At 42.6% G+C, this 24,130-nt stretch overlaps 1 protein-coding gene across 2 annotated transcripts; it reads left to right on the top strand.

The window, feature by feature from the left end:
* The first annotated feature begins 7,214 nt into the window (after positions 1-7,214).
* Positions 7,215-22,560, top strand: LOC100927324 (flocculation protein FLO11-like). 2 transcript variants are annotated; one of them, XM_023497784.2, is made up of 7 exons: positions 7,215-7,320; positions 16,158-17,245; positions 18,378-18,399; positions 18,507-18,534; positions 20,543-20,594; positions 21,799-21,942; positions 22,273-22,560. In XM_023497784.2, the coding sequence occupies exons 2-7, from the start codon at positions 16,190-16,192 to the stop codon at positions 22,471-22,473; spliced, it is 1,503 nt and encodes a 500-aa protein (XP_023353552.1). In that variant the 5' UTR covers positions 7,215-7,320; positions 16,158-16,189; the 3' UTR covers positions 22,474-22,560. The 2 variants fall into 2 exon arrangements, with proteins under 2 accessions (XP_023353552.1, XP_031801597.1); XM_031945737.1 differs by lacking the exon at positions 7,215-7,320 and adding an exon at positions 15,354-15,417.
* The last annotated feature ends 1,570 nt before the right edge of the window (positions 22,561-24,130 follow it).

Below are 24,130 nucleotides of genomic sequence, written 5' to 3'. Positions count from 1 at the left end.
TGGTGGGTCCTTAAAAAATAGGTAGCAGTTTAGGCTGCCAAACTTTGATATATATACATATACATATATATATATATATATATAATTACTTTTCTTCCTCTGATTAACCTGGGCCATCTGAAAGCTTTGTCAAATTTACCACATTCATAGAGTTTCTCTTCACTATGAACTCTCTGATGATGAAAAGGTCTTAGCTCTTCAGGAAAGCCTTATTGCATTCATTACACACATAGGGTAATTCATCCATGATGAACTGATTTTTATTGAATAAGGAAAATGAGAGCCCTGCTTGAAAGCACCCTACATTCATTACAGAGATAACTGACAGACTATTGACAGTCCTTATTATATTCTTAGGTTCTTGGTATAGTTATTGGGAATTTAGATAATAACTTTTCTATTTTAGCATCTCTGGAAGCCTCCAGATTTGAAGTAGATGTCATGTAATTTCATTCAGATCATAGTTTATAATGATCTAGGAAGATATTATTCCTGAATTTTCTAGCATCGTATCCCCATAAAGCACTCAATAATAGCATAAGGTTGTTCCCACTTCCTTGATGTGAGATACATGGTCATATTATTGAGGTATGAGAGATACCCTAAGAGTGATGGGATCCCCAGGCTGGTGTTGCAGGTTTTTGTGAAAGAATTCGCAGTCCTGATCTCCAAGGGAGGTTTTTGGCCAAAAAAAAAAAAGGGGGGGGGTTATTTTCACTGAGAAAACCATTCAGTGAGCCAGTTACTGATAGGAATAATCAAAGATTTGGGTACAGAATCTTGTCTTTTATTAGTCTTCTATGGTTTGGGCCTAGGGAGCGATTAGGGGCTAATTTTCCAATCAATAAAGGGTGGTGATTGTATCCCAGACCAAAGTGATTCCCAGATTAATTGGAGGTAGGAAATTCCCATGGGAACCAGGTAGGAGAGTGGGGATCATTTTTAGGAATTTCCCTAGGCCAGGTGGCCCACCCTCCAGAAAGATCAGGTAGACAGAGAGTCCCATTACAATATCCTTAAATGTCACTAACTTCTTTTCAAAGAGACAGCTGGTATTATCTGGTTTCCTGGGTTTCCCTTGGGGGAAAAGGATGAGAACTTGGGAGCTGATGAGTAGGGTTATGATTTATGGAAGTGTCAGAGTACCATTATATCAAATACTATTTCTTAAGTGTTCTTAAGCAGTTGATAGAGGCTTCCATTTCCTCCTTGTAACATGAATCTACAAACAGATAAATTGGTTGTTGTTGTTGTTGTTGTTGAGTCATTCATGACTCCATTTGGGATTTTCTTGGCAAAGATGCTATAGTTGATGAAGTCTTTGCTGCTGCCTCAGCCCCAATAATCCTGTAACTCTTTTCATGGACCTCTTTAGAACGAAAGGGCCTTTTCCTTTTCCGTGTATACCTTATCTGAGATTATCCAAATGAATGCAAAAATCTCCTCTGAAATCATCCAATTTTCTTTTTTTTTTAATTAAAGCTTTTTATTTATAAAACATATGCATGGGCAATTTTTCAACATTGACCCTTGCAAAACTTTGTGTTCCAAATTTCCCCTCCTTCCCCTCCCCCTCTCCCCTAGATGGCAGATAATCCAATACATGTTAAATAAATCATCCAATTTTCCTGTTCTACCCAATTCTCCTGTTTTTCCCCCCTTACTTTCTCTTCTATCTAGAAATCCTTACCACATTGTGCTGGGTTACCTCTCTCTCTTAGAAGATTAGCAGAGTGTGTCACTCCTGACCCCAAGTAAATGCCCCAAATAAATGTCCTTGCTTGGTTTGGAAATGGTTTGAGCCTGAATTCTTCCAGAGACAACACTGTAAATTTGTTTTGCAAAAAAAAAAAAAACAACTGTAGTTTTGTTGTTGTGAGGATCCCATGACTGTAAAAGTTGTTGGCATAGGGCAAATGCTATCTGTTACAGCAGCCCTAAGGACAGATGTAGTAGGCAGGCAAAAGCAGCAGGCTCAGCCACTTCCTTCAGGTCCCTGTTGATTCCCCTTAATTTGTAAGCTTGCCAGATTTCTTGAAACCATTGTGCAGGTCATCAGCACTGGGAGAAAAGTTTGTTATGGGTGATGAAATTCCCAAACAAGAAATGAGCTTCATGAGAATCTATAAGTCTGTTGACTACATAGAAAGGATATTTAATGATGGATCTTCACAGTAGTATTCAGTTAAACTCCGGAAGAAGAAAAGAAAAACATGTGAAATATATTGTGAAATTTTGCAAGTATGTGTATTTGTGTGTATCCTTGTAAATTTTTATTGATTATTGCAATTCTGTAAGAGGAAAAATAACTGTAATGCTAAACTGTGACTAGTGAAACTTGCTTTTGAGATCTCTCTTGGGACTCTGTGTTTTGAATTGTGAATTCACGTATAATTGTCTGATGCATTATTAAACCAGTAATCTACCATTGAAGAGAACTACTACAAGCTACTCAGAAGGATGCAATACGGGTGGAGGACTGATCTGGACTGGGAGGACAAACTGACCCAAGGTTTAGATGGGCTCCTTCTGTCTCAATTCCTTTGAAAAGGAATGTTTCCCACCTGAGCTTTCATCTATATAGCATTTTACATAAGTTATTCCATTTATAGGATCAGAGATGTAGATGTGGAAGGGATCTCAGAGGCCATCTAGTCTAACCCCCTCATTTTATAAATTAGGAAACTGAAACTTGGAGTGATTAATGATTTGCTAAGATCCCACAGTGGTAATTATCAGAGGCATGATGTAAATCCACATTCTCTGACTCCAGAAAAGATCAGCAGGATGATTTTGAAAAAACCTGGACTTATATGAACTGATGCTAAATGAAATGAGCAGAACCAAGAGAACATTGTACACAATAACAGCAAAATTGTGTGATGATCAACTATGATAGACTTAACTCTTCTCAGGAATACAATGACCCAAGACAATTCCAATAAACTTGGGATGAAAAATGCCATCTATATCTAGAAAAAGAACCTTGGAGACTGAATGCAGATTAAAGCATACTATTTTTGTCTTTTTTTTTTTGTTTCTGTCTTTTCTTTCTCATGGTTTTTCCCTTTTATTTGGATCTTTCTTTCACATGACTAACATGTAAATATGTTTAAAATGATTGTATATACATGACCTATATCAGATTATTTGTTGTCTTGGGGAGGGGGGAAGTAAAGGAGGGAGAAAAAAATTGGAATTAAAAATCTTACAAAAATGGATGTTGAAAACTATCTTGTAATTGGAAAAATAAAAGACTATTGAGTTTTAAAAAAAAAGCTAGCAAAGAGATTATTACTGCTTCTATTTTCCAGATGAGAAAAAGGCTTAGAAAGGGTAAGTGACTTAGGTGCCTAGGTGCCCAATGAATAAGAGCAGAACTGGACCTGGAAGCTGAGACTTCTAATTTCCAGCTCTTTCTCACTGCATCACACTCCCCTATTCCCCACTCCCTGCCTAGATGACCAGGCATGATCCTCCCACATGAGTCAGAGCAGCCTCCATTCCAGAGGGGACTGGATGCTTAACCACCAACACATTCCTGTTCTTCCATTTACCTTTGTCGGTGGTTCCTATCAGCTGTTCTTTGGGACACTGCCTCATGAAACAGACACATCACAGTGCCTTATCTTAGAATGGAATTCATGCATAGCTTCTCTCTTGTGCTTATGGACCTTTTTTTGTGGCCAAGTGGGAAAAGCACTGAAGTTGGAGTTTCTCTTACCTCCTGGGTGACCTTGTGAACAACTCATAAGCCCTAGTTTTATCATCTGTATAATGAGGGCATTGGACTAGATGTCTCTAAGGTTTCATTCTAGCTACAAATCTTATGTTTAAATAAAGACCTTTTTATAAATTTTATTTTATTTAATATTTTCCCCTGGTTAGTTTAAATTTTATTTTATATTTGTTTTTAAAAATTTTGAGTTCTAGATTCTCTCTCTTATCTCCACCCACAATTAAGAAACCACTTGTGAAGTTGTGCAAAACATTTCCATAAAGGTTATGTTGTGGGAAAAAATATATAGACCTCCCACCCTAATGGAAATAAAAACTCTCAAGAAAAATTAAGTTAAAAAATATAGAGAGAGAGAAAGAGAAAGAGAAAATGCTTCAATTTGTATTCAGACAGGATTTTTCATCAAATGTTTCAGAGCAGTCATGGATTATTGTACTATTGAGAATAGCAAAGTCATTCACAGATGAAGACCTTCCTTTTAATGAAAGAATCTGGACCTAATTCTCATATGTAGGAAGCTTCCTGGTCTTTTCAACAACATGCATATGGGCTTCTTTTTTGGAAGATAAGAGAGGGAAAAGAGACTTGTGAATTAGTATAGAGTGAAGTATGCAAAATCAAGAAAATAATATACATTATGATGATAATGTGAGCAGGAAGAACAAAAAATCAAAATGGGAAACTGTCATTTCAAAAACTGGCATGAAAAAAATTGAGAAAATGTGCTTTGTGGTTTCTTCCCTTCCTTTCTGGGGTGAGAAACTATGAGTGTAGAATGTTATCTGTATTCCCAGAGTCAGGTTGCTTTGACTGAATCATTCTTCCCCCTTCCTCCTCTTCTAAAATCTTTGTCAAGAGGAAAGGCTCAATGAATGTGGGAAGAAGGGACATATTTAGAAATGAATGTGATGTAAAAGCAAAAGACATCAATGATTTTTTTTTCTTTTTAAAGAAAGGCTTTCTGAGGTAGCAGATCTCATCCATTCTGTGTTAGTGTTTTAGAGTTAACTTTTTTGATCCTGTCCTCAGATCCTGCTAGTGATTCCACAGTGATCTTAATAGGAGTAAGTGTCATTGATTTGATTTAATAGCTTGCCTGAAGTTTGCAGGGGAGCTAGAACCCAGGTAAGCTGGCTATCAGGTAAGGCAGAAGTCTTCTCTTCCATGATCAGCCTGTCACCCCAAAAGTAAATCAGTCCTAATTTCATCAAATCCCTTTGAGGAAAAAAAAAAACAGCAGTGGGACAGCCAGGTGATGCAGTGGATAGAGGACCTGAGTTCAAATGTGACTTAAGACACTTGATACTAGCTGCGTGACCCTGGCAAGTCACTTAACCCTGATTGCCTCCAAAAACCAAAACAACCCAAAGCAGAAATCACTAAATCCTATGCTATATAATTGTCTATCATATCTCAGAAATTACTCCTGGAATGGACTTGATAATCTATGTGGTCCAATAATCTATATGGTCCAATTCCTTTTTGTTCAAATGAGGAAAACTGAATCCCAAAGGGTGTTGCTACTCCTATATCACATAATCCAGAGAGCTGGGAGTCAAATGGAGATTCTCTGGCTCCCCAGCTCCTCATTTGTGCTTTCTCTATTACTTAATGTTGCCCTTAGCATCTTATCTGTCCTTTTCCATCCTCTCCTGGGTGGGATCTTAGCTCCCTATTTGTTCCTATGTTTGATTCAGGGTCTTTCCCCACTGAATCAAGGGCTGAGGATTGAAAGAAAGCAAATAAGCTATTAGAGATAACTTCACCCCCTCCTCCAGCCTGGACACTCTGGTCTCCTGTTGGCCCTTTTCTGGTTTGATAGTGGATGTGATGACATTCCCATGTACCTGGGTCTATTTGTCCTTGGTCTTTGCAGGGTTATGAATATATTCTTTTTTAAAAGTGCATTAGTTAATCCCTGTTCAAGTCTCCCCACAAAGTCACTCTGTGAATATTAAGACTTCTGGACAGAGGATTAAGTCTATTTCTGAGGGGATAATAATTTTGAGGAGGGGTGTGAAGCTGTGGAAAACTTGGACTTGACAAAGAATCAATGACTCATATAGTGGGGATGGAATGGGAAGCTGGTAGCAACAGAAACACAAAGAATAGTATTTTGGAGTGACCATTGACCTGGGGGATAAAGAGACTAGGGTTCCAGTCCCAATTCAGCCACAGCCTAGCTATGAGAGCCAAGGTCAGCCATTTAGTTGATCTATACCTCAGTTTTCTTATCTGTCAAAGGTAGATAATGATCCCACTTACTTTCTGATTTGTAAAAGGGCTACCCAACACTGTGTAAATCTATCATTATTATTAATTATTAATAGACATATGTTTTCATTTGGCAAGGAGATCCCAAATTATACATATGTTTTTGTTGTAGTCAAGGAGAGCCCAAATCAGAGGGGTAAGAAAGAGAAGGAAAGAGGGAGGAAGCGGGGTTAGAGAAAGAGAGAGGAAGAGAGGAGAGAGAGGGAGAAAGGCGAGGGAGAGAGAAGAGGGAAAGAGAAAGAAAGGGGGAGAGAGAGGAAGAGAGAGACAAAGAGAGGAGAGGGGACAGGAAGACGGAGACAGAGATAGAGATAAAGGGAGAGAGAGATGGAGAGCGAAGGAAGGAGGGAGGAAAGGGGAGGGAAGGAGAAAAAAGGAAATTATACATATATTTTCCTTTGGTAGTTAAGGAGAACCCAAATTATACATATGTTTTCCTTTGGTAGTCAAGGAGAACTCAAATCAGAGAGATGGGGGTGGGGAGTTCGGGCAGAGGGGGAAGGAATGAGGGAGGGAGGGAGAGAGGGAGAGAAAGGGAGAGATGGAAGAGAGAGGAGAGAAAAAAAGAGGGGAGAGAGAGAGAGAGAGAGAGAGAGAGAGAGAGAGAGAGAGAGAGAGAGAGAGAGAGAGATGGGATGTGGGATGGCCTGGGTAATCCATCCCTAGTACTAGAATATAGGGAATAAACTAATTCAGTGGGAAAAGAGAAGGAAAGCTCCATCCCTGAAGGATGAATAAGATTTGCAGTATGGGCTAAGAAGGGCATTCCAGATGAAGGCAATCAAGTCAATAATTTCCCTGGGTATATATGTAGGAAGAAACAGTGAACTGAATTCTCTGGAGGAGCAAATACCATTGGACTAACAACGATCCACACGTTGGCTAACTGACAATTGAACACATCTCCCATTTAGTCGTGGAGGGTCTCAAGATCTTGTAAAAAAAAAAAAAAATGGGTAGTCTGTGCTCTAGATTGTGTCTAAGATCCCCTCCATTTCTGTGACTCCATGAGCTGAGAGTGGGTCTATTTAACTGTGGGAGAGCCGGGAGATGCTTGGAGACCAGAGACCTGGATTTTCTAGTCCAGGCTCTGTCACTATGTCATGGTATGATCATTCCCTGACCTAGACCCCCAGGTTCTTCCTCTGTAATGGAGGGGGCTGGACTACATGGTCTCTAAGGCCCCTTCCAGCCTTGACATTCTATGCCTTTATAGTTCCACAATTCTAATTCTAAGAAAGGTTCTGGGTTGGTCTCCTGATGGGCTCTGGCCGGGGTCCTGGCGTGTTTGCCCTCGGCAATCAGGGGTGTGGAAATCAGCCTTTCTAAAGGACCAGATAAGAGAGTGGGGTGGGAAGGGGTGGGAAGAAAAAGGGGGCAGGGGATCTGGCTTGTTCTTTCTTGGAAACCACTGGGGGATGAGGAAGTGCCGCGAGCTCTGGGGCCTTGGTTCCCTCTGAGCTGGCTCTATGGGGCCTGGGATGGGGATGAACTGCCAAGTTGGAATTCATCCAGGGGAGGGAGAGGTTCGGCACTCATACTAGCCCCGGCTTATGCCTGTGGTCAGTGTGGTAGTTGGCTGGGCTCTAAATATCGACAGATTCACCAGCTACCTATGAAACTGTGAAATGAGGGAGACTGGAAAGGTCCCTCCGGCCCCAGATGCCGCTTCACATTGCCTTCCTAACAATCCACAGTTCGAGAATCGTCTCTTTGGGCTAATAATTATGTTACTTAAGGGACAGAAATCAGAATTGTGGCTTGGTTGGTGTAGGGAACTCTCCAATGAGGTGACTCCTTCTACCTAGGCAGATTGGCATTTATCTGAAATTTATGGTTTCAAAGCGTTGCCTAGGGCTCAGAGAAATATGATTTGTCCCAGAATCTTGCCGCAAGTGTGAATCAGAGGGTGTTAACTCAGGATTTCTTAGCTTGGAGGCTGGAGCTAGTTCTAAAAAGCACAATCACTACTGCCTCTGGAGTAAGAAAACCTAGCTTCAAATCCCACCAATGATGTTTAGAAACTTTGTGTTCTGGGTCAATTTACTCAACCCCCTTAGGGCTCAGTTTTCTTATTTCTAAAATGAGGGGATTGGACTGAGGTCCCTTCCAGTTTGAAAGAAAAGCTTCTCACTCCAAAGTGAGAATGAATATATTATTTTCCTCTGGGAAGAAAGTGATAGAGAAAAAGATGCTAAAAATGAAGCTGGAGGCTCCTGACAATTTTGTCCTCTGTGGATTGACCCTGATAGGGAGGCAGGAAGAAGAGAGATGGGGGTTCTAGAGAGAAAGGAAAAGAGTATGAGAAGGATGAGAGAGAGAGAGAGAGAGAGAGAGAGAGAGAGAGAGAGAGAGAGAGAGAGAGGCATTGTTGAGAACTTTGAGTTCCTAAGGTTGGGATGGAAACACAGAAATCCAGTAGGGTTAGGTTCTGGTTCCCCATTGTGCCACTGACTCATTGAATGAATGATTTTGAGAAAATTGATCCTCAATCTGGGCTTCAGGTTTCCTCTCTGTAAAGTGGGAATAATAATCCTTGTCTCCTTTACTGAGTTATTATAATGATCCAATAAGATAATCAATGACAAAGGAAATTCTATCACATTTTACCTATCATAGTTATTAATGTAATGAATATTTTATCACTTCTACCAGCCTGGAAATTCTGCATCCCCTTCAGTGTCTAGTATGTAGGAGGGATGGGTGAATAGAGGAATAAGAATGGAGAGAGTAGAAAAAGGATCGAATGGAATAAGTTATAAAGAGGTTTAAAAGACCAAGGATAAAGAGAGGCAGTGTGAACAGTTGCCAGAAAAGAAGGATTCAATGGAAAAATGGGGGCACTGATAGCAGATGAAAAATTCAACCAGGTTTTTTAATCTTTTCCAGAAGGTTTCAAATCCTAGATTCAGAGGGTATAGAGCTACAAGGGATCCTTGGGATCACCTCCCTCCTTTTGATGGAAGTCCTTCTGCTGTATCCCTAACAGTTGTCTCTACAGCTTTTGTGTGAATACTTCCAGAGATGAATGCACTAACCTAGAGGCACCCCCTTTATGATGGACTATCACCATAGTCCACCATATAGTGGCCTATCAGAAAGCTCTTTTTGTTATTGAGCTGAAATCACCTTCTATGTAATTTTTCTCTAATTGCTCCCAGATGCCTTCTGGAGATAGACAGACTTTCTCCTTCCTCTTCCCCATCACAAGTCTTGAGATATTTGAAGAGAACAATTATGTACTTCCTGCCATCCTTGAAATCTTTCCCTTCAGAATTAAAACCCCTGGTTCCTTTAATTAAGAATTTTATATCATGATACTTTAGATACTGATTCATTATCCTTACCCTTCTCCAAACTAGCTCTAGCTTCCCCCCTAACACTCATTCCCCCCAAAAAAATTGGCATCCAAACAAGAAAGAATGCTCTAATCATGGTCTGGCCAGGGCAGAATACTCCCATTCTGAGCACTTAACCAGAATGGTGAGGAGACTTGAAGCTGTCTCTTGAGGATGAGTTAAAAGAATTGGGGTTAGTTTGGAGAAGAGATTTGGAAGAAAGCATGACCATAGTCTTTAAATACCTGAAGGACCATTAAGAGAAAGAGGGATTCAATTTTTAGTGGGGGGGGGGGGAAGAGAAGGCGAGCTCTAGAGCTAATAAAGGGAAGTTAGAGGGAGGCAGATTTTGGTGGATTATAGGAAGAATAAATGTATTTAAGCAGAGGCTGAATGACTACTTGGTGATATTAAGAAGATTTGCTCTCCTTTGGACTAAATATTAATTTTTGAGATTTCTTCTGACTCTGAACTTCTTTGGTTCTAAGACTATCACCTTCTTTGTTCTAGATATAAAACTTTTAATATGAGAGTGAAGTTTAGAAATTTCTAAAATGTATTTTTTTTTTTAATCTGGGAAGTGTTGAGCCTATCCAAAAGTGCTCACTTTCTCCAGTGAAACTTTTGTTCAGTAACTCTCTCAGGACCCCAGGGCCTTATTCTACTCAACTAGAAAGCATTAATCAAGTCGCAAGAATGATGGTTCAAATTCAAAACACTGTCCCACACTGACTTTCAGCAAGTTATTTTTCTAGATTCCAGTTTCCTCATCTGCAAAGTGATCAAATATGACTAAAGTTACTTCCAGCTCTGAATCTATGAACTTATAAACTTGTTCCCTTTTACCCAGAAGGTGGAGTAGGTATTTTACTAGGATTAGCCATATCTCTAGATTTCAATCTAAAATAGATAACTTTTCAAAATCATGTAGTAGAGGGACAGGTCGGTAGAGGATAGCTATATAAACAAACAACAAGCTGGTGCTAAAGTCAAGCAAACAGGGCACATATTTATGGGGTAGAGATGGAGGAGAGCCAGCAAGGAGGGGAAAAGAGGGGAATTCCATGTTGAGCCAGGGGAAGAGAAAGGTCAGGGTACTGGTAGGGTATTGTGAATATTTTTGGTGCTGATAGAGAACTTCATAGCTGGTAGGGTAGGGAACGAGGAGTAGAAATTTCAAAATAACAGTAAGAATTTAGAGATGAATATAGGCCAAACAGAAATCCAGACAATTCCAAAATGGCAGCTAGAGACATCTATAGTCTTTGACTATTAAACTGAATACTTTGTCATAGTTCATTTCCTCTTACATGCTTTTGTTTATAATAATCTTCTCAGATGAAAGCTCTCATTCTCCCTTCCTTTCCTACCTTTGGTCTAGATCCAGAAAATCTCCCTTGGCCTGGAATCTCAGACCACTGGGATCCCTTTTCTTCCTACCTCCTCCGGGAAGTCTCCCTTGGCCTGGAATCTCAGGAACTCTTTTCTTCCTGAATTTATCTATACCATTTGATTTCAATTTATGTCATAAGAAGACCAAGTATTTTGGGAAAGTGAACTAGGACTGAGAGTAAGATGTCTAACAAGGCCATTTATTTACATTATATGGACATGTCACTTCAAGGGAATGAAAGTAAGGGGAAGGGAATTAGCATTATATAGCACTTACTATGTAGCAAGCACTGTGCTAAGTGATTTACAAATATTAGCTTGTTTGATCCTTACAACAATCCTGAGAAGCAGGTACTATTATTCTTCTCAATTTAACAATTGAGGAAATTGAGGTAAATAGAGGTAAACGAGGTAAACTGAGGTAAATGGACTTGCCCAGGATCACACAACTATTAAGTTTTTGAGATTGGATTTGAACTCATCTTCCTGGATGCAGGTCCAAGGCTCTATGTATTGTACTACCTAGTTACTCCTGAACTTTCTTTTTAAACTAGTAAGAAAAAAAAAAGATGCCAAATGAGATGATGGGCAAGCTATTTAACTTAGTTTCCTCATCTTTAAAATTAAGAGACTGGAAGAGTTGGCTTCCATGGTCCCTTCCAGCTCTGAATCTCTGGTTCTATGATCTTTAAGGTCTTTTCAGGAACATAGGCTTCTGAAAGTCTAATCTATTCCACAGAAGCATTTCCTGCTTCCTTTAGATTGTGAGTAAACTGATGACCTGCCATTCTTCCCAAGAGGTGAGAGCTCCAAAATGGCAGCTGAAGCTCTGGTCATCCTACCTGAGCCTTCTCTCACCCTATCCGATAGACTCATGTCTCCATAACCATTCTGAGATTATTGAGACGGCCCCCCAGTCTGGGACTTCCAAGGAGATTTCAGCTCCTCTCTCCACTCCAGCTTGCTGAAACTAGACAGAGAAACTTTCTCCTTTTATCTTACCCAAAGCAAAGTTGGAGATTATTCAGTCTTTACTAGGCAGCCATGGAAATATTAAAATCCATGTGAACAGGAGCTGAAGAAAAGAAATGGTTTATAGTGCCTTGTTCTTATAATCACTATCAACTGGACATCAATCAACCACCTCTGTCTCTGCTCGCAGGCTGACCTGGGGTAGGTCAGCCCTTGCCCATGGGACCTAAACCATCACCCCCTCCGCCCAGTTTGTACTGTGCTGCTTTTATAGATGCTACTCCCAGAAGCCTCTGGGACCCTTCCCTACAGAAGTCTGCTTTTCCCTCAAACCCATGCTTGGTGCTTTGGTCCCTGGTCAAGCCTGAATCCTCTTTAGAGGGAATTTGTTTTTCAACCCTCTCTGTTTGAACTCAAATCCTGGTTCCTACAAGGTCCTATCCATTGGCCTGTAGAAGTTCTCCTGTTTGAGCCTTTTACTTTTTCTACAGGACCAGGACTCATTGTTCTCCTTTCCAGTTTTCAAAACCTTCACTGTCCACTCTAGTAGGGAAGTGCTCTGTACTCAGAATCAGAGATCTGAGTTTGAGTCCCAACTTTTCCATTCTAACTCAATGTTTGACTTTAGGGTAATACGAACCCTTCTCTGTGCCTCTGTTTCATGAGCCTCTGAAATCACAGGACACAGCCTTTCAAGACTAGAAGAATTCTTAGAGATGATCTGACCTAAGCCTTTCATTTCACGTCTAGGAGAGGATGGAGCAGACATCAAAAGCAAGAGACAGGGAGAAATGATCTCTAGAGTCAGAAAGTGGTTTTTTTGTGGGGTTTTTTTTTAGGTTGCAGTTCACTTATGTCTGACCACATTTGGGTTTTCTTGGCAAAGATACTGGAATGGTTTGCCACTTACTTCTTCAGTTCATTTTACAGATGAGTAAACTGATACAAAAACCTGAATTGAAATCCAGCCTCAAATACTAGCAGTATAAGCTTGGGCAAGTCTTTTAACCTCTGTTTTATAATAATAATAATAATAACAAGAACAATAGATCACATTTATATAGCACCTACTATATGGCAGGCATTTTACAAATGTTTTCTCATTTGATCCTTATGACAACCCTAGTAGATAGATGCTATTATTACCCTATTTTGTTGAAGAAATGGATTTGAATTCAGGTCTTTCTGACTCTGGGGTAGGTAGGTGGTACAGTGGAGAGAGTGCTGGGCTTAGAGTCAGAAAGACTTACTCATCTCCCTGAGTTCAAATTCAGCCTCAGTCACTTACTAGCTGGGTGATTCTGGGCAAGTCACTTAACTATGTTTGCCGCAGTTTCCTCATCTGTCAAATGAACTGGAGAAGGAAATGACAAACCACTCAAGAGTCTTTGGCAAGAAAATCCCAAATGGGGTGACAAAATGTCAGACATGACTGAAAAGATGGAACAATAAGAACAATTTCCCAAACCCAGGACAGGTACTCCATCTAATGAGCCACTCAGGTTCCTCAACTATAAAATGGGGATAATAACAGCACCCATCTCTTAAGGTTGTTATGAGGATCAAATGGGATAATCTAATAAAATACTTAGCATGGTTCCTGGCACAGTGCTGTAATTATTATTACTTAATTATTTAGTAGAGAAAAAATGTAAATTCCTTATACCTGGACTAAAAAAAAATAACAGTTTCACAAGAATGATAGAGAGCTGTGGCTAGACAACATTTTATGTCAAAAAGATCTATAAATTTGAGTATATTTCAGATTCAATATGAGTTAGCAGTATGACAATTTAACTGTAGAAAATAGCATCAAGAGGAGGAAGGTTCAGAAGGAAGGGGGTACCATTTATGCTTCCCTCTGCCCTGCCAGACCATATCTGAAACACTGTGTTTAATGTAAAGAACTATATTTTAAGGAGGACACTGACAAGCTTGGGACTCTACAGTAGGACTACCAGGGTACTAAGGGAAATGGAAACCCTGTGCCATTAGAGAATTGATTGAAGGATTCCAGGCTGTTTAACTTGGAGAAGACCCAGTGGGAACATAATTGTTGTCTTTAAATACTTTAAAGGCTGCCAGGGGAAACAAGGTGAATTAAACTAATTCAATTTAGATCCAGAGGACAGAAACTGAGGCAATTGGGCAGCAGATTTAGACCCAACATATAGGAAAATTTCCTAACAAAATGGCTCTCCCAAAGTGAAAGGTGCTATCTTGGAAGGCATTGGGTGACCCTTCCTGAAGGCCTTCAGGCAGGGTGGGTGGATGACCATTTCTTATTGATGTCACAGAAAGGAATTCCTACTCAGCGATGGGCTGGACACTAGATGATCTTTGAGGTTTTTTCCCAAATCTTGAGGGATTCTGTGATTCTCCTCTACTCTTTCTTCCACTATCTATTTCTTTTTCTGCTGTGTTTCCCTTTGTACTATTTTTTGTCTTTGTTCTAGAGAAAGGGATGGAAAAACAGAACAAAGAAAGAAGGAGCAAGAGGGGGAACATGGGCAAAAGAGTGAAGGGAAAGGATTGAAGGCAGATGGAGGGGCTAGTCTTTGGCCTCTAGGTCACCCTGGGCATGAGTAAGACACACTGTCTCAGAAGGAAGTTTCTAATGAAATTGCTGTCCTGTTTGCTATTCGTTTCTCCCTGAGAACCTGTGGGCTTAGTTCCCACCACACCCCTCTCCTCAGTACCTCCCATCCCATAAAATCTTGTCCAGTACACTCAGCACAAACTCTTTACTGCTGGGGGACACACAGACCTGGATCCCATCCATTAGGTCAACATACATTCCCCTTCCCAGGTAAGACCACCTGAGTACATCTGTGTCCCAAAGTGGATGAGTGAGTGAAGGAGAACTTTGGCTCTCCAGAGCCTAAGGTCCTATTTTATTATTATTATTATAAGGGTTCTGTCTCCTGCTTTGGGAGTTAGAGAGTGGGTGTCATACTGCTGAACAGAAATAGGAACCCTCAGCCCAATGCACCAAATTGCCATCATTAATAACTGTTATTATACAGTAAATGAATTCATCGTATTCCCAGGGCTGGTATCTACTGTTTCTCAGGGATGCCCTGGACCTGGCTTAAGGCTATGACCACTGGGATGGGGCTGGCTTGCAAGGAGAAGAAGAGGAGGAGGAGATGGTGGGAAATAAAATTGATTTCCCACCCACCCATCCTCAGTCTGCATAGTGGGGCTGAATTGGCCATAGCTCTCACTTGAGCAGGAGCCTGTATCCATTTCCTTGGGGAAGATGAAGGTTCAGTGGCCATGTTGACTCCCAAGTGGACTCCAAGGGCAGTCGTTGCTCCTCTCTTCCTTCAGGTCCCTTTATTCTTATCATAGCATATCCAAAGACTGAAATAGGGCCAAGGGCCTGAGGTAAGTAGACTAAGGGTTGTAGATGAGATAGAAAGGGGTGGTAGAAAGAATGGAGTCGGGGGAGTACGGAGAGAGGGTGGTGGGTGATTGACTGAGACCTTTTTCTGCTCACACCCACCCCCTTTTGCCCCAATTAGGAGAATTCCTTTATTCTGCTTCAGCCCAGGGCTGAGAAGGGAACATCTGGGACTGTGTGTGAGGGTTTCCCCATATTGCTCTGAGGCTCAGGAGCTGTTCCTTGGGAGGAAGAGGACGTAGAAGCCATGGGCCTCCCCACCCAGTTCCTGGCTCTGCTGCTGGGACTATGCCTTGGTGAGCTGAGTGGCTGGGCAACCTTACCCTGTGAGCCTTCTCTCTACCCTTTCCTCTTCTTCTTATGTCCTTTCTCTGTCTTGTCTCTTTAATCTTTTCTTTCTCTCTGGGAAACATAGAATCTCCTACATGGAAGAGACCTCAAAGATTATTTAGTCCAGAGGTCCTCAAACTACAGCCTGGTGGGCCAGATTCAGCAGCTGAGGACGTTTATCCCCCTCACCCAGAGCTATGAAGTTTCTTTATTTAAAGGCCCACAAAACAAAGTTTTCATTTTTACTATAGTCCGGCCCTCCAACAGTCTGAGGGACAGTGAACTGGCTCCCTATTTTAAAAGTTTGAGGACCCCTGATTCTAGTCCATACGTCTATCCATCCCCATCTTTTTTTAATCAGTGAGGAAAATTGAATTTGGGAAGAAAAATCTTGCCCAAAGTCACTTAGTGGCAGAGCTGAGAATGGAATCCAGGGTTCTTGACTCTCCAGTTCAGGGCCATCTTTGCCTCCCTTCTATCCCCCCATTTTCTATTGACTTCCTTTAAGCTCAGGAGGCTTCTGGAGGAGAGGGAGTTAGGATAAGATAACTCTAGCCAATTGTGATGATCCCAAAGGGTCCCCAGAAAATACCTTTACCTGTTTGTTCTGAGAGTATTTCCCTCTAGCCCCAGTGTCCACCCTTCCTCCGTTCCCCCTGAGATCAACATGTGTAGCTCCTTCCTTGTCTTCACCCCTGCTGTACAGGGCTGTCCTGGGCTGCAGGGAACAACCCCACCATGGGGAACAGTTCTATCCTGGGGATTATCAGAACAGGGACTACCACCAAAGGGACCAACGCCACTACAGAGACCACCGTGGGGAACAATGCCATCACAGAGAACAATGGCACCCCGGCCAGCAACTCCATTCTGGGGAACAGTGCTACCACGGGGAACAACAGCACATGGGACTACAAAATCACCTTAGAGACCAAACATGTCTTGGGGAACAACGCTACCATGGGGAACAACAATGCGGTTACAGGGAACAATGCCATCACAGAGACCAAAATCTTGGGGATCAGCAATATCATGGGGAACAGTACCATCGCAGAGATCCATATCTACCTGGGGAGCAAAACCCGGGTGACCAACAGTACCATGGGGAGCACTACCGTCGCAGGGACCCTGCGGAACAAGAGCTCAGAGAGCAGCGCTTCCATGGGGAACAATGTCACCACCGGGAACCAAACCTTGCAGAACAAGAATATCTTGGGGAATATCACCACCGACAGGCAAGCCCCGGGAAACAGCGATATCTTGGGGAGCCATTCCATCACCGAGACCCAAGCCACGGAGAGCAGCGGTACCTCGGAGACCAGTTCCACCACCGGCACTCGAGTCACGCAGAACGCTACCTGGGGGACCAACGCCATCACCCCAGAGACCGTTTCCGCGGGGACCGGCACCCAGGAGAGCGTCTCCATGGGGACCAGCACACCCTTGGGGAACAGCATCTTCTTGGGGACCAGCGCCACCACAGAGAGCAAAATCCTGGAGAATATCATCACAGAGAACACTGCCGTGGGGAACAGTTCCACCACCGAGAGCCATGCCATTCTGGAGAGCAGACTTACCACAGAGAACCCCGGCATGGGGAGCAAAATTTCCGAGAACGTCACTCTGGGGAAAGGCACCACAAGGAGCAGTGTCTCCACGGGGACCAGCGGAGACACCTTGGGGAACAATGCTACCATGCTTCCACTCTTGGGGAGCAATGTCACCACGGGGAGCGCCAACACAGGGAGCAAAACCTTGGCGAAGACTATCAGCCCTTTGGAGGAAGACACACGGGTGAGTTAGAACTACGGGGCTGGAGGGAGGGGATGCTATGATCCAAGGCTCCTTCTGAATCACCTATCTCCCATGTGCTCTCCTGGGCTCTGAGCTTCTCCAGAAAAATTAACACAGCATCCACAGCCACATACCACGGCTCTGCCTTGTGGTGAGCAATGCCCTCCCAGGGCTTAGCAAACATGTCCTAGGAGGGAGCGGGTAGACCTGTGCCATGATTTCTTTGGTAGCGGGATCTTGCAATCAGGAAACTCCCTAACTACAGATCCCAAGGCTTCTTCAGCTTTTCACCTGAGAAATTTTTACATGACCTCAGGTATTTAATAAGTACACAAATCAAACATTTGCTGATGAGAAATCATGATTTTGTGACCTCCATATTCAGTTATGAGACCCTTCATGGGTTGCACCCTACAGTTTAAGAAGCTAATCTAAAGCCTTTGGTTTGAGTAGAAATTAAGTGATTTGCCTGGACCACACACCTAGGATGGGTTAGAAATAGAACATAAATCCAGATTTTCCTTTCTGCAAGGCCAGCTCTGGAATACAGAACACTGCCTCTGAAAAATGCGATTATCAGTATTTATCATCCTCCTCCCCCTCAGAGCTGGGGTCCAGGGTATCTTGTGGCATGGGGAGGAACAGGCATATGAAGGACTAACTTGAACTGAGCTACACTGGTTTGGGCTTGGGGACTTGCTGTTAACACATGGAAGAACTTGATTCAAAGGAAAGAACGCTAAACTGGGTAGGAGTCAAGACTCCTGGGTTCTGGTGGTACCTTTGCCATTAATTTTTTTTTTTTTTGGAGCTAAAGTTTACCTCCTTTCTCTGGGATTTTGTTCTCACTTTCTGTCAAACGAAAGTGATAGACACCTGTTTCCCTCTGGGGATTCCTCCAGAAATCAAATGAGAGAACAGTTGGGAATATGGTCTCTAAATTGTAAAGCTCTGTCTATTGCTATGTATGTTATTGTTCTAAAGGCGTGGCCTATGTCTCTTCCTTCTCCTAGATCCCCCCAAAGCGTAACCCAGAATAGGCAAGGAAGTGGCTTAGGAAAGATGGCAGGATGGTGGGGAGTAAAGCCATGATTCATCTCATCAGATATTCCTTGTTTCTTTTCTCCCTTAGTGCCGGGATTCTGGGATAAACGGTGAGTGTCTGATCTCTCAGAAGCACATACCTTCTCCTATTTTCCTTCCTTTTCCTGGGACATTCTAAATCAATATTCCTCACTATACTTTCCTTTCTCTCCATCAGAAACAGCACTGTGCCGTGGTGAGCTCAGGTAAGGAGCACATTATTTTGCTCTTTTTTGGGGGGGTCAGGGCAGTTGGGGGGGCCGGGTCACATAGCCAGTAAGTGTTGAGATTTGATTCAGATCCTCCTAACTCCAGGGCCAGTGCTCTATCCACTGTGCTACTTAGTTTCTGATCAAGCCAGACCAGGATCTCAGGTGGGAGGGAGGGAGTTGAAAGCTATTTGGGGATCTAGGAGTCAGAAACCAAAGGTCTGGGGAACAGAGGGTGGGAATGGGAGAATCCTGAAAGTTAGAAGTCAGGGTAGCCAGAGCTCTAGCGGGGTAAGGATTTAGGGAGAAAGGGGTAAGAGTTCTGTGAAGCCGGGGGCTCTTTAAAGAGGAATTCAGCAACCTGAATTTGTTGGGACTCCACAGGTTATCTCTATAGAAGATATATGCTTATAATTGTATTTTTCCTAGAAAGCAATCATTCATCAATCAACAAGAATTTCTTTTTTTTCTTTTTAAATAACAGCTTTTTATTTTCAAAATATATGCAATTCAACATCAATCTTGCAAAACTTTGTGTTCCAAACTTTTCTCCCTCCTTTCCCCCCATCCCCTCCTCTAGACAACAAGCAATCCAAAATATATATGTTAAACATCAACAAGCATTTATTCATTGTTCATCTCTAGACTCCTCAGTTCATATTCTATTTTATAGTCACTTCTTCCTACTCCCCTACCTCCCATTTTTGTGTTCTAAACCCTTCAGACTTAGCTTCTTTATCTCTCCTGCTTGTTCTTCCACTTAAAGGCTGGGCAGAGATAGTAGCCCTTATTCAGGTCAGGTGTTTTGAGGCTGCAAAATCTCCCCAACTCTACCCCCAGCACAGCCTCTGCCCTCACTTGTATCCCAGGGACCAAGGAAAAACAATATTAGGCTGGGAGATGTCTCCCCTATCAGACCCTTCTGCCCCTTCCCCTGGTCTTTGAGAAATCTTCTTTTTCTGTCCCCTTCCCACTACAAATCACCTTTGGTCCAAACCCCTCCTACACTCTCTTGGCCTGGAAGGAGAAAGTCTTTCCTTAGTGCCTCAGTACATCCAGCTATTCCTACACCTATTTCTAGCAGAACACCTTCCAAGCAAGCCCAGTTCTCTTAAGCCCTTTACTCCTTCCTCTCCCTGACAAACTTATCCTAGTCCTCACTCTTTCATCTACTCTTAGCATCCTCAGCACATCACCAGCAGGAGGTCTGCTGCACTTGGCAGAGGACTTCTCACCCAGCCAGCAAAAAGGCAAAAAAGCAAAGGCTTTTCAGTAAAGCCTTTGAAAGAGTGAATGAATGAGTGAGTGATTGAGTGAGTGAGTGAGTAAGTGGAAAAGCATCAAGTGATTACTATGTACAAAGCTCTGTTAAGCACTGGGTATACAAATAGCAAAGTAAGACTATTCTTGCTCTCAAATGGGAATGAGGGCTTGGCTCTGAGTTAAATGGAAAGATTTTATAGTTATTAAGATGCAGTGGAAGAACTTTGCCACAAAACCAAATCTCATAGTCTTTTGCTGTTAACTATCCCGTGTTTCCTGCTGTCACCCTTGGGAGGTCCAGGGATCGTCATGGAGGATAGAGGATATTGAAAGGAGAGAAAATTGAGAGGTTCCTAATAAGAAAGTAGTGTTTCCTGAACTCTAACCATGCTCTGTGGCTTCTCAAAGGAAGGAGGGAACAGGTAGGAGAGTAGGGATCATATTAAGTTGTATACTACACTCTCTGGAACCTCAGAAAGGTAAGGAAAGTAGGGGAAGAGGTATCCTTCAGTCCCTGAAGCCCTGATTCTCCCAGTGAGTCCCAGGAGATCTTGATTTCCAGTGAAAAGTGTCTGCATTCATCCCAGATGTTTAATGATAGACAGTGTTTAGAGGGACCAATGGTCAAGTAGAGGTTAGATGTGATGACCATAGAGTGATTTCTCATTCTCTCTCTCTCTCTCTCTCTCTCTCTCTCTCTCTCTCTCTCTCTCTCTCTCTCTCTCTCTCATCTGTATCTCAGCTCTGGAGAAAGTGCCGAAGACATCAGCCTAAGGGATTTTATCTGCCAAAAGGTAAGTAGGAGGTCCTATGGATACCAATTCCCAACTTTCCTCTCCTGCCATGTCCTCTCTTCTGGCCCCTTGGAGACTAGAAATCTCACCTCCAAAGTCCTATTTCTGCTCTCCAAAAGCCCTAGCTCCTTATACCTCTGACCTTGAAACTTCCACACAGTCTCCTGGCTTCTTGGGAACGTGTTTGGATGGAGCCCATTTCTTCTTCCATTTATCCCAATGGTTCTGGGAATTCTCTCCTAGTTTCTCCTCAAAAGCCCTGGGATGAAGTGGCCTTGAGCAAATTATAAACTTTCTGGGCCTTAGTTTCCTAATCTCTAAATTCACGGGTTGGACTAAGTAATTAAATGATAAAGTAGATAGAGCACTGGGTCTGGAGTCAGGAAGACTTGAATTCCAATCCAGCCTCAGATACTCAATAGCAGTGTCATTTTGCACAAACCATTTTGTTTCTATTTGCCTCCGTTTTTTTATCTGTAAAATGGGGATAATAGTAGTACTGATTTCCCAGAGTTGTTGTGAGGACTTAATGAGAATATTTGTAAAGCATATAGGTTAGTGCCTGGCACATAATAGGTGCTGTATAAATGCTGGCTGCTATTATTATTTTTCTATGCATGTAATTATTATTATATTGTATGTATAATATTATTTGTGAATAGTAATATTATTATTATTCTATGAAACAGCTTTGTGGAGAGAAAACATGTAGAACTTATAGTCACAGACTCTGCACTTAGCTCTGCAATCTCCTATCTGTGATTTTAGCTATAATTTCTTCATCTGTAAGATAAAGGGGTTAATCTAAGTAGTCTCTAACAATACTCTCAAGTCTGGATCTTTAACTTTATGGTCTTTAAGGTACTTTATTTTTTAAAAAATTCTCATTTATTTTTAAAACACATTTCTTTATGAATCAGGTACTTTACTTTTCTAGAAATCTTTTGAATTGGGGAGTTATGAAAGGTAGAGGACTATGGGGCAAGGGTCTGAACAACAAGAATAGGGGGTCCTGTGGAGGAAGAGAAGAGCCCTGCAGGGCATAGGGAAGGTGACAAGGTCTTGAAAACAAGCTTTGACAAGTTAGTGGTGTTGTAAAGCAGCAAACCAGGGGGTGAGGGTGTGGGGGGGGTTGTGGGTGGAAGTGGAGGGGGGCTTAGTTCTGTAACTTTTTTGAAATTGCCCTCTGGATTCTGATCCCCAGAGAGCCCAAGGGTTACCGCTGAACAGAGGAGAAGTAGACGTGAGATTAAGCAGGGCCAAGTGTAAAGATCAAGGGATAATACAGACCTTGGCCCTGATTTTTAGCTATGTCAACCTCACAGAACTCCAAGACATCCTTGTCCAGGTACCTGTGGGAGACCCCCTGAGGGACGGGGTGGGAGATAGAAGAATGGGCTCTGGGCAGGGGACCGGGAAATGCCTGGTGTCTCATAAATCCTAGTGACCCAGGATTTTTAACACGTCTTCTCTAGCTCTCAGGCTGAGTGATGTGATGAAGGGAGGGAGCTGCACCCAGGAAATGGCCTGCCATTTAGACTGTCTGGTACCTTTCCTTGGGTCTCTTGCCTTTATTTTCCTTTGGAGGACCCTGGCTGGGGTGGGCAGGGGCAGGCCCTGGACTGCTCACTGACAAGCAGATAACATGTTTTTGGGGAAATACTTGTGTTTATTTCAGCTGAATGGCTCTCTCTGCCACGCTGCCACTAGGAAAGCTTTGTGGACCCTTATGCTACAGGGACGACTGGATTTTAAGGATGCCCCATCCCTGCGCTGGTGGTTCCAGGGTCTCCTCCAGCCCTTTCTGACATCACTATCCAGAGATGAACGATGCTTCCCCCTCAATACCCTGAACTGCAAACAATACCAGGCTTTGTAGGTTTGCTAGACACTGGATTCTTTTTCCATCTTCCCAGAACCCAGATGGGGAGGCTAATCAAAATCAACAACTTTATTTCCCCCAACATAGAAGGTGTTTGGGCTTTATTTTCTCAAAATACAGAACCGATCATTCTGGGTTGTGGCTGGGAGGTGAAAGGGAGAAATAGAGAAGGGGAGAAGGCTCTGTAGTTAAGGAAACCCTTGGTCTATGGCCCTTACTGCCCCATAGTTCTCTGCTCCTTACCTTAAGGAGTCCCCTGAGAGAGCTCTTAATATGAGGGGAGGTGGTATTCTTGTCCTTGGGGAGCTCTTGGTCTGGGCAGGTTGAAATATAGCCCCCATCCTTAGAGAGTTAAATCTCAGAAGACCCTTTTCCCATCCTTGGGAAATATTTAGTCTGAGATCTTCATTCTCTACCCCTTCCCCTACCAGGAATCTTTCATTTTGAGGGAAAGTTTAGTCCTTGCTCACTCAAAAGGCAACATGGCTCCCATAAGTCTGAAGGGGAACCACATCCCTGGTTTTGTTACTGAAGCAGAACATCTCCCCCTCCTAAGGGAGCCTGCAGTATGAGAGCAAGACATAATCCTCCATCAGGGTGCCTCCAGTTTTAGTTAGTGATATGGCCTCTGCCCTCAGAGAGCCCCTTCCAGAGGGGACTTGTTCTTGGGGCTCTCCCAAGCTGCCCCTTACCCTTAGGGAGCCACCTGAGGGAACCCTTAGCATGAGAGGGAGATAGTATTCTTGCCCTTTCTCCTCCTTTCTGATGGGGTGACATAGCTTTTGCTTCTAAGGAGCCCCCAATCTGAAGGAGGAGACACAGTCCTCATGTCTGAAGGGAGGATAATAGCCTTCACTCCCAGGGAACTCTGTCTGAGGGAGAGAGAAATGTTCTGGTCCTCAGGGAACTCCCTTCCTAAGAGAAACAAAATCCAATCTGTCTTTGATAAACTGACACAGTGAGGTCCCGTACCACCAGAAGCAGAACCTGGAGGCTTCCATTATTGAGCACAAAAACTATTTTCCCAATCAGATTCCCATCCTAAAGCCTCATGTGTCCTGTCTCATCCTCACACACATTTCCATTAAAGGCTCAAATCTGTCTCTTGCTAAGTGTAGAAAAGCAAGGAATTGGTGGTTTACTTAGAACCTGCCAGCCCTGTCCCATCAGTCCAGTTAAACCCTGTCTCTCTATGGCTACTGTTTCATTTCTCACAAAAGTCTCAAACTATTTTCTGAAAATACTTTGGTCACTGCAAGATTCCATACAGATGTGAGTAGAAGAGCATGGAAGGATTAATACAGGTATATGGGAGAATTCACAAGGAAAAGACCTGAAGCTGTTATTGGACTACAAGCTGCATACAAATCAATAATGTCATTGATTTTTAGGGAAAAAAAAGCAAATGTGTTCTTAGATTATATTAATAGAAGCATCTTGTCTAGAAAAAAGTTTCCACCCCATCACCTGATGAGAACACAACTGGAATATTGCTTCCAGTTTTGGACACCATATTTTAGGAGGAATATTAATAAACTGAAGTGTGTCCAAAAGAGTGATCCAGGGACCCATAACTACAACAGACATGGATCATTTGAAGAAATTGCAGATTTCAGCGTCTGGGTGGAGGAGGGTCAGTCATATCGAAGAGGTA

The sequence above is a fragment of the Sarcophilus harrisii genome, chromosome 1 (assembly GCF_902635505.1).
Source record: "Sarcophilus harrisii chromosome 1, mSarHar1.11, whole genome shotgun sequence".
Taxonomy (NCBI): Eukaryota; Metazoa; Chordata; class Mammalia; order Dasyuromorphia; family Dasyuridae; genus Sarcophilus; species Sarcophilus harrisii.
The sequence above is the reverse complement of the archived record's forward strand: the minus strand, read 5'-3'. Positions and strand labels throughout refer to the sequence as shown.

Bases quoted from the DNA above. Each gene is read 5' to 3' on its own strand.
- LOC100927324 (XM_031945737.1), top strand. From the start codon at position 15,369: ATGGGCCTCCCCACCCAGTTCCTGGCTCTGCTGCTGGGACTATGCCTT. The intron at 18,535-20,542 runs GTAAGGAGCACA...TCTGTATCTCAG, and splicing joins CTGTGCCGTGGTGAGCTCAG to CTCTGGAGAAAGTGCCGAAG. The intron at 20,595-21,798 runs GTAAGTAGGAGG...TCTGATCCCCAG, and splicing joins GGGATTTTATCTGCCAAAAG to AGAGCCCAAGGGTTACCGCT.